The 10286-nt window shown below is 36.4% G+C and overlaps 1 protein-coding gene across 4 annotated transcripts in view; it reads right to left on the bottom strand.

Annotated features, from left to right (window-relative positions):
* The window catches only part of LOC142334576 (ankyrin repeat and EF-hand domain-containing protein 1-like), a 99245-nt gene extending 93147 nt beyond the window's left edge, over positions 1–6098 (bottom strand). The window contains exons 1-2 of one of the 4 annotated variants that reach the window (XM_075382706.1): positions 5961–6098; positions 5295–5572 (exon numbers count right to left, since the gene is read on the bottom strand). In XM_075382706.1, the coding sequence (XP_075238821.1) occupies positions 5295–5445 (151 nt within the window). In that variant the 5' untranslated portion in view covers positions 5446–5572; positions 5961–6098. The remainder of the gene's footprint in view (positions 1–5294; positions 5573–5960) is intronic. The other 3 variants (XM_075382707.1, XM_075382709.1, XM_075382708.1) reach the window with 3 other exon arrangements.
* Positions 6099–10286: the final 4188 nt, after the last annotated feature.

Genomic DNA, 10286 nt, shown 5'->3' on the forward strand with positions numbered 1-10286 from the left:
TAGCCGAAAAAAAGTCAGAAACAGCCGGGAAACGACAAAAATAGCCGAAAAAAACGTCAAAAATAGCCGTGGAAACGTTAAAAATAGCCGAACAAAAACGTCAAAAATAAACAAAAAAAACTTCTAAATTCGCCGGGGAAACGTCAAAAATAGCCCGAAAAAAAATCAAAAATAGCCGAAAAAAACGTCAAAAATAGCCGGGGAAACGTTTAAAATAGCCAAAAAAACGTCTAAAATAGCCGGGGAAACGTCAACAATAGCCGGGGAAACGTCAAAAATAGCCGAAAAAAAGTCAAAAACAGCCGGGAAACGTCAAAAATAGCCGAAAAAAAAACGTCAAAAATAGCCGTGGAAACCGTAAAAATAGCCGAACAAAAAAGTCAAAAATAAACAAAAAAAATTCTAAAATCACCGGGGAAATGTCAAAAATAGCCGAAAAAATGTCAAAAATAGCCGAAAAAAAACGTCAAAAATTGCCGGGGAAATGTCAAAAATAGCCAAAAAAAACGCCAAAAATAGCCGGGGAAACGTTATAAAAGGCCTAATAAAACGTCAAACGTAGCCGGGGAAACGTTAAAAATAGCCGAAAAAAACTTCAAAAATATCCAAAAAAACGTCTAAAATAGCCGGGGAAACGTCAAAAATAGCCGAAAAAAACGTCAAAAACAGCCAGAGACGTCAAAAATAGCCGAAAAAAAACGTCAAAATTAAAACTGGGCCCCTTGACAGCATGGGAACCCTCGCAGTCTTCTTCATAACTTTTCCTCGATTCGAATAACCAGACATTTCAAGATCTGAAATATATATGTCGATTTTCGGCTAAAATTCGGCTCGAAATGGCCGAAAAACGGCTGAAAACGGCTCAGAAACACCTGAAAACGGACCAATTTGGTCCCATTTGACCTTCCGGGGTCCCCTGGCATCAGTTGGCACCAGTTGGCATCAGTTTCAGGGACCCCGATAAAGTGCATAAAAAGTAATGCAAACATCGTGGCACGTTGCGAAGACATCCAAGTCTTGGCTATGACTTGCCAGACTTGTAAGACTTGGATTTAGACTTGCCCAGTACTGGGAAACAAAATAAGACTTGAATTTAGACTTGCCTAGTACTGATATAGACTTGGAGTTCGTTCCGGGAAGCGAAAAAACAGCATCGAAATAAATTAAAAACACCTTTTTCTCGTGAAAAATTACTTATAGTAAGGCATTAACAACTAATGGGATTTATAGGACTCCTATCGAGACACCCATACCTTTTATCAATTATGAAGGACATGAACACCAAAACATTCCTGTTAACGTCAGAACCGAAAGGAAAAAATATTTTTGGAGATGCTTAAAAAAATGTATAAATCCAAAAATGATTCAACGAATAATCAAACCATCTAGTAAAAGCTCTCTGCTAATTACGAAGCTACAAGTCAGTTGAAAATTTGGCCGAAAATTGGCAATCAATCAGCAATAGGTAATCACAAGGTTAAGAAGAAGATCAAATAACAGAAACCTCTATCTCCGCACACGTCAGTGCGAGGGAGCACTTACTGACCCTTTACAACAATTAGGTTGGAATAATCATTCCCACTCTTTCTCCAGAAAAATTTTGTCCCATATGAAACAAATGAGACAATGGAACAGATGAAAAAGCAAACAAAAAAACCAAAACCAAATAAAGAACCTCTCAGATAGACTATAGATCAACAAAATATTTCATCAATCCCTCATCAATTAAAATCGATCAAATGCACACGTTGGAGTTAAGTATATCACCGCAGCTAAGAAACTGAAAAAGCTACGCAATTTTGCACACCCATAAACAATCCGATCGACATCCCGGCAGCCCACTCCAACCTAAAGTTTGTTGACCAATTAGAATAAAGAAAATAAACTTGCACTCTAACGGCAGGCAATTGGAAACAGTGATAGATCGGATGTAATAACTGAATACCGTGCTTGAAAGCTGGTAAATAGTTGAACACTAAAACCATTAAAACTGAAGCCGGAGGCATGACTCAATTTTCCGATATTAATCCAGAAATACAAATATATTTACTCCTATATACAGTCCCATCTCGGGAAACAGACGACACAGACAACAAATATTACTTAAAAACTGCAATACACATTAAAAACGGATTGACTTCATACAAAAAACACGGGTTGCAAAACGGCAATTGACATTAATGGTAATAGAGGCTGTCGGGAAACAAATACAAAAGAAAATTGAGTTTGTTCTGAAAGTAAATCATAAAAAGTCATTTTTCAAAAGAAAGTTAGTTTTCAAAAAGTGAGTTTTCAAAAGAAAACGGCCTAGAGCCCGCTTTTTATTACCATTCACCCAAACGGCTATAATAAAAACGCAATAAACATCGTAGGCTCCTTCGTAAAAGTTCATAAAGCCAACGGGCCAGACATGAAAGAAAACTGTTGGAAAACTTTGGAAATTTTTAGATCTTTGCACCATCATAACAAAAAAAACAAAAAACATTAGCAGATTGCCGCAAAGACTTTTTAAAGCCGTCTTTTAATAATTGTATCAATGTTTAAGCAAGTCTACAGGCCGCGGTTATGGCGGAAATCCAAGACAGAATGGGAAATACTGCAAAATCAAAAGCAAACTATGCATTTTTCGTGTTCAATTCCGTAGAGACGTCACATTTGCTTTCAAAAGAAAACGTGGTTAAAAACGGAAATGACTCCGAATCAAAAGATGTTTCAGTTATTAAGAAAACAACCACAAAACAAAAAAACACAAATAAACCCACCTCAAGCAAAAATCATAAAAAAACATTTGCATAGATATTTTACCGTAAAACATTTGCATCTAATAGCGAAACTGAACATACGGCAACAAATAGCCGAACAGCTTTTTTAAAACAAAAAAATCAATAACAGTAGTAGCGGAGAAAGACAGATTGTATAAAGCAAACCCTGGAGCAGATACCACTCGACGGCACTAGTGAAAATGGCAGAAGTACCAAAATATAGAAAATTTATTGGTGGCCAATCACAATTGAGAAAATGGGAATATTGATTTCTGATTGGCTGATTGGTTAACAAATTTTCCATATTTTAAAATAGGATATGAATGTTAACCTAAAATTGCTCAGAAATCGCGATAAGCCGAAAGATAAAAAATTATATTGGGGGGGGGGGGGGGTGAACTGGTCTCACGGTCCGCTGAGGCATTGCCATGGCCCGCAAGGCATGGGCAGATGCGGTAAAAAATCTATAATCTGGCATTAGGCTATGTCAAATTTAGGCTAATTGAACGCATAAAGGTACAGTGTTTAAAATTTCTCAACCAATCACATTCGTTGCAATTTCTACATTTTGGTACGTCTATTTGTTAAGACGTTACCCCGCTCGACATACTGCGACCTTTAAAAATGGTATAAAAAGACATGAAAAGCTGGACAGGAGACTGTATTAACCAAACAAAGACCCAGTTATACCGGAATCTGGGTAGAGAACCATATAACTCTTTTTTCTGTTTTGGGGGATTTCCTCGGGCGTTTATTTTCTTTCCTTCTTTTGTCCTTATCTCCCATGCTTGTCATCTGACAATCAAAGAGTTGCTTTACGGGGCGACTTCTTTTTGTCACTTCTTCCTTGTCGTTGCTTTTTGCACTTTTGTCATTGAAAGTTTTTTATTCGCATTCTGGATTGCATAATCGAAATCAGGAAAACGAATCTAAGTTAACATTCATCCACAAAAGTGCAAAAGGCAACGACAAAGAAGAAATGACAAAAAAGGAAGTCGAAAAAGGTTTTGCAGTATGAATAGATGTACTATGAATTGATGAAGAAGATGTTACTGATTCAAATATTCGCCCCTTAAAGCAACTCATTGATTGTTAGATGACAATTTTAAGCATGGGAGATAGGGACAATGGATTGAAAAAAAAACAAGTGACCAAAGAAATCACCGAAAACAGAGAAAAAAGTAGCAATCCCAAACAAAGAACAAAAACAGGAACAACATCAGAAGGGGAGATAAAGGAACTACAGACAATTTAAGGGACCTCGACAATAGGAAAACAACATAAAACAGGCCCCTTCATGTCGAGTAATTGGACCCAAGTACGGAAGGAGGAAACGTCACCACTGAAAGCGAGTTACCGCTGGAACAACAAATATCTATAAAGAGAAGCCCGCTCAAAAATTCTGGGAAAAGCAGCCTCCGGAGTTCCCTCGGTCCGCAGACCCAATCTTGTACATAGAAAATCCGACGAAGAAAATATAAGAAAAGTTAAGTCAAATGAAACAAACTGTGACCAATTGCTATAGAAAATCAAAAGGAAGGGTCTAAGAAAAAAACCCACGGAAAAATTCCACATAATTTTAGATAAGAAATAAATCCCCACAGAAAAACCGCACATAATTTTAGATAGGAAATAATTCCCCACGAAAACAAACCCCCACGAAAATAAACCCCCACGGAAATGAACCCCATTTTAAATTTGATTTTTGGTCATGATAGGTTGTGATAGATTCATATCAAGTCCCACGGGCCGCTATGGCATGGCCATGGCCCGCGAGGCTTGGCCAATTGCGCCATATCCGCAGTGTGGGGTTTATTTCCTTGGGGGTTTATTTCCTATATAAAATTAAGTGTTTTTTTCTGTGGGGGGGGATTTTTCCGAAACTGAAACGGAAACATCGCTGCCACTTCGAATGACATAACATGATTCCGATGACAATGAAATCCGCAGATCAAATAGATTCAGAACAGCAAACAGAAACGTAAAATACGGAACCAGTTTTAGTCAACCGACTGCGAAGCAATGTTTCGAGCCAATTATCAGTCTTACGGGATTAAATACCCCGAGAAGAGAATTTACAACAGCATTAAAAATCTAGAAAAGTCAATTACGGATGAGGAAATTCAACAATTGCAGGAAGTCTCACGGCCGGCCAACTTAAAGTCGAATCGAGTTTCTCGGAACCAAACGAAAGTTCGGACAAAACTCGTAAAACGCGCATCCCGAATCAAAATATACAATGCACAGGAGTTCGAAAAATGACTAGGGAAAGCGAGAGAAGGACCCTTAAATTCTACTTTGGTTGAGGTCCTTGTTTAAAATGACTCTCATCCCATCCCTCAAACAGACATCTCATCCCTGATTAGCCGATTTGACTACAGTCTTCGTCTGGGTCAATTTGAAACGCATCGTACCCCCCCCCTTATGTGTATGTACAATCGTCTGATCACGTGAGCAAGGAGCTCAAACGGGGTTACTTTACCTTCACTTTTTTGTTTTCAATGATGACACATTGATTGAGCATACATATACCTTGGCCCTCCTCGGACTCTTCGATGTAGTTGAGGAGATTGGGGATGCCATACTCGATCAGTTTCTCAATCTGCTTCTTGTCCTCTTTCAGCACACAGCTCAGTAACTTCCGCACTTGCAGCTGCTCCAAACGAGTCTTCGCTGTCGGCATCTTCAACGATTAACTGTGCCTTCTGCTGTGAAAGTTGAGATACAGCTACTTAAAGATCAACCAATGCCAAACTATGAACTGATATCGAGACCGGAACTGTTTACAGCCCTCAGATCTGGTTAACGCCCTCCAATTTTGTTGACAAAAACTGATACCCTATTGGTGCGCGAATGCAAATCTTGCAAGATTATTCATAACTTGTGAGATTCCTACAGCAATCTTGTTAGATATGAATAGTGGTAAAAATTTGAAAGGTTTTTTTTAATGCGCTAGCAATTTATTTATAAAATTTTATAATTTTTAGTCAGTTTTCACAAGTCACAGAAGTCCTAGAGGTATTCAATTTCTTTCAGAGTACGCATTTTGAGGAAAATGAATGCTCAAACACAAAGTGTCTGTTCGAAAAATAATTTTGTTTTACTCCACTTAATTTAATAGGCTGGCCAAAGAAAAATACATGGTTTAAATTGCTTTCCTAAATAAAATTGGTAGAAGTTGTTTGTCAACAAAATCACCACACAAAAAGATGTGCGGTCAGGACGTATGAAAAGTATAATTTGGATATTTGATCATGTAATATTAGACAATGTGTTGTAAACAACAGCAGCACAGTCACTCGTGGCCAAACTATAAGAATGTACAAAACTTTGAATATTCACGCACGCAGAATTTGAAGTAAACAAAATTGATTGTTTTTGAATCGCTCAATTATGAACAAGCTCAGTACGTATGCTTGCTCTACTTAAGCCAAATGCAGTTAAAATGATTTTTTCCTTTTGATTTTTTTTTGGGAGAGGGTCTCACTCTTGGTTCGGGGGCTCTGCCTCCCTAGCCAGGAGTGTCTATATTTTTTGTGACTCCCCTACTGTCTAGTACTTTTAGCGTGCAATATTTTAAGCATGTTCTTGACGGTTTTTGATTCACCGGCAAGGAATTCCTGTAATATTTGGGGGCAACTTTGTGTTTAATTGTTTATTCATCATAGTTATTTGAGTTCCCTTGTTTGTCCACTTGTGCACTTTCTGTGTCATAACCTCATGTAACTGTAGACCTGATGCGTAATAACAGAATGTAAGTTTTACTATTAAGTATGACAACATGCTGAGGGGGTATTTTAAGGGAGTGCAGCTCTGCATCTCCAACCAGGAGTGTCTAATTGTGTTCGACAGCTTTTAATTCACCAGTTCAGATTTTTTCTTATTTTCTGTGAAATTTCGTGTTTAATTGTCTGTTTATTATTCATAAAAAAACTGAGTTGCCTTATTTGTACCTTGATGCGTCATAAAATTATGTAACTGTAGATCAAAATCTGGATTACCGGGATGTTGGCTTCATTATAAGGTATGACAATATGCTTAAGAACATCTGTTTCTCAAATTGTTATTTTTTTCCTTTTGAATACCTTGGGGGCGTGTCACTCTGGGTTTGGGTGCTCAGTCTTTCCAGCCAAAAGTGCCGAATTTTACCCCTACTGCCTAGTACTTTTGGTGTGCAATATTTTAAACATATTTTTAACGGTTAATGATTTACGGGTTACCATTTTCTGTTGTTGGTGTAAATTCATATTAATTAATTGCTGTTTTTTGTGGATCATAACCTCATGTAACTGTACACCAAATGCGGAATACCAGAAAGTAGGTTTTACTATTAAGTATAACAACGCGCTGAGGAACAATTGTTTCTTTTACGGTTTTTTGTTGGGGAGCACAGTCTCCCAATTGAAAAGTGCCTACTTTTTACCCACACTCGTGTACTTTTTGTGTGCGATATTGAGCACGTTCTTGACGGTTCTGATTTACCAGTTACGATTTTCTCTGTTTTTGGTGTAATTTTTTTTGTTTAATTGTCTGTGTATTCCTCATAGTTAGTTTAGTTGCATTGTTTGTAAACTGATGGGCAAGCTGTGTCAAAAATTCACGTAATTGAAGACCAAATGCCGTTTAACAAGATGCAGATTTCACTGCAAGTTATAACAACACGTTTTAAGTCATGTATTTTAAACCTTATTTTTTCCTTTTGATTTTTTTCGGGTGGAGGATTCACTCTTGGTTGCGGACATCTTTCTGTCTCTGTCTCCCTTGTTTAGGATGGCCTACTGCCTAGTCCTCTTTTAGTCCTACTGCTTATTACTTTTTCAATGGGATATTTTGAGCATGTTTTTTTTATGTTTTCTGATCCACATGTTACCATAATCTGTTTTTGGCGTAATTTCCGAGCTAAATCTCTGTTTATTCATGCTGTTTAGTTGAGTTATCGTTTTGTATTCATTGTTTTGTATTGTGCTGCGCTTGCTGTGTAACTGCAGACCAGATGCAGAACACCACAGTTTCGAATTTTCATATTAAGGATGACAAGACACTCAAAAACATGATTTTGTTTTAAAAAAATTTTTTCCTTTGATATTTTTAGGGTGTGTCACTTTTGCCTTTGGGGTTGTCTCCCCAGCCTAGGATGGTTAAATTTTACCCCGATCTCCTGGTACCTTTTACCTGCAATATTTAAGAATGTTTTTGACAGTTTCTGATAAACAGGTTACGATTTTCTTTGTTTTTGGCGTAATTTCAGGACTAATTCTGTTAGTTCATCCTAGCTAGTTGAGTTGGCTTGGGCTTTGGATTTTGTACCATGCTGGGCTTGCTGTTACTTAAATTTCATTAATTCAACACCACGTGCAGACTACCGGGATGTAGGTTTTACTATTAAGAGTAACAACACTCTGGAAAATGTTTTTTAAAGGTTATTTTTCTTTTGAATTATTTTTGGAGTATCGCTCTTGGTTTGGGAGCTCTGTCTCCCTAGACTAGAGTGACTCTTTTTTTACATCTATAGCCTAGTTTTCTTGCGTGCAACATTTTATGCAATTTTATGGCAGTTTTTGATTGGACGAATATGTTTTTTGGTTTAATTTCAAAAATTAACTGTGAGTTCATTCGTGATGGTTAGGTGAGTTGCCTTGTTTGGACACTGCTGCGTTCTCTGTGTCAAACTTATTTAACTTTAGAAGAAATTCGGATTAAAAAGATGTCATTTTTTTATTAGTTGTGAAAGCATGCTGAAAGGCATCTCTTTAAAACATTTTTTTTCTTTTTGAAGAGTTCTATTTTTGGTTGTGGAGCCTTTTTAAAGTTTATTAAAATGCTCCGCGACTATTTGGTGCCTCTTCTAGACAAAATGAACTGATTTTGTGCCGCACGATATCTTTTGGAGGAACTTGGAAAAATCTCATTACTTGCGAGAAGCACATCAATTCGTTGTAAGTCGTTTTGTAAGTTTAATTTTTTATCCGTAGTTTTTTAACCCCCAGGACACCCTTTTGTCTTCTAAAGGTGCTTATAGCAACTTTTGGTTCCGACAACCACTTCTGAAGATCTTCGAATCCCACGCAGAGCGCTTCCATGTTCGTACAAGTCGTCAACATCGCTGGCAAGATGTGCCGAGCGCTGCTGTGGATCTTTCCAAGATCTTGGAGGTGTTGGCGAGGGTTTTCTGTCTGGGTATATACAGTTTTATCCCACTTTTCCAACTCTAATCACATTTTCCTGAACATTACTTCCTAATGGATATAGTTCTTTTTTTCTTTTTATGGAGTAGAAATCTTTACGGGAACCATGATTGTTTCAATTTTAAAATATTTGAAGAGAGATTTTTTCTTAAAAATTAGGCATACAAATTATTTTTTAAGCTCATATTTGACGAAAATCAAAAACTCATTTATTTAAATATTTCTACGCCATGCAACAAAACCGGAATTTTCATTATGTAGGCGAGGAGATATTCGTTGCAATACCTTATCAAAAAAATTAAGTACTTCTCATACATTTGCGGAAAATTGGTTGCAATTGAAGTTTTTTTTCTCACTTCAGACAATAAAAAATGTGAGTTTTCACAAAATTTATTTTGACTCAATTGGCTTTTTACATTCTGTAGCAACTTTTTAAACTTGTATTTATCTGTTATGATTTAAAACTCGTCAATTTTTCGTTGTACTGCTTGAAAATAAGCCACAGAGTTGGAATTTGTGTTGATTGGTTATCAAAAATCTTTTCGCACTGTGATTACTTTTGGAAGTCGTCTACTTTCTTAGTAAATTTCCATTTCTGATTGCTTCGTAGTTGTTTTTTCATAGTTTGTAACTTAATATTATTTTTTAAATTACGGACACTGTTATAAAGAACCTAAACCACGAAGATTTGAGTAATTTTTTCATTTGAACTCCACAATTTTCGCTTTTTTCCATTAAGACAGTCCAAAGCTTTTTGCAGTTAGCCTATGAGTCATAAACACATTAAAAATATGCTTTTTAACAAAAATTGTCAATATGTTGTCTCTCTCTCTCTCAAGAATTTTAGTTAAATTTTTCTAAGAAATTATTTTTCTGAAAATGAATTATTATAAAAAATTGGCAGCTTGTCTGAACAGTTTTATTCAAGGCTTTCTTCCAAATTCTGCTTGGTTAGAAACGATTCTGTGTGGCACATTTTTAATTTTTTTAAACAAATGTTGATGACTTCGTTACATTTTTAACTTATTAAATTAAAATTAGACTTTCTCCTAATTTTTTCCCAAAAAAATTTGTTTGAACAAGTCACTAAAACAACAGTTGTCGGGGGTTTAAATATGAACAGTTTAAGACAAATTAAGCGATAGTTAAACAACAGACCAAATTAGAGAGCGAGAGTGCGAGAAAAAATGTACGAAACAAACGCTCAAATCTGCTATTGGTTAGGTTATTTTGTATCTTCAATTAGATTTATGTTTTGACATTTTTATTGATACGTCATTACTGACATTTCTCCTGACTGATAATTTTTGTATGAGAATATATGTTCTGGTCATTGTGA

This window comes from Convolutriloba macropyga, chromosome 2 (genome assembly GCF_964194025.1).
Source record: "Convolutriloba macropyga chromosome 2, txConMacr16.3, whole genome shotgun sequence".
In the NCBI taxonomy this organism is placed as follows: domain Eukaryota; kingdom Metazoa; phylum Xenacoelomorpha; order Acoela; family Convolutidae; genus Convolutriloba; species Convolutriloba macropyga.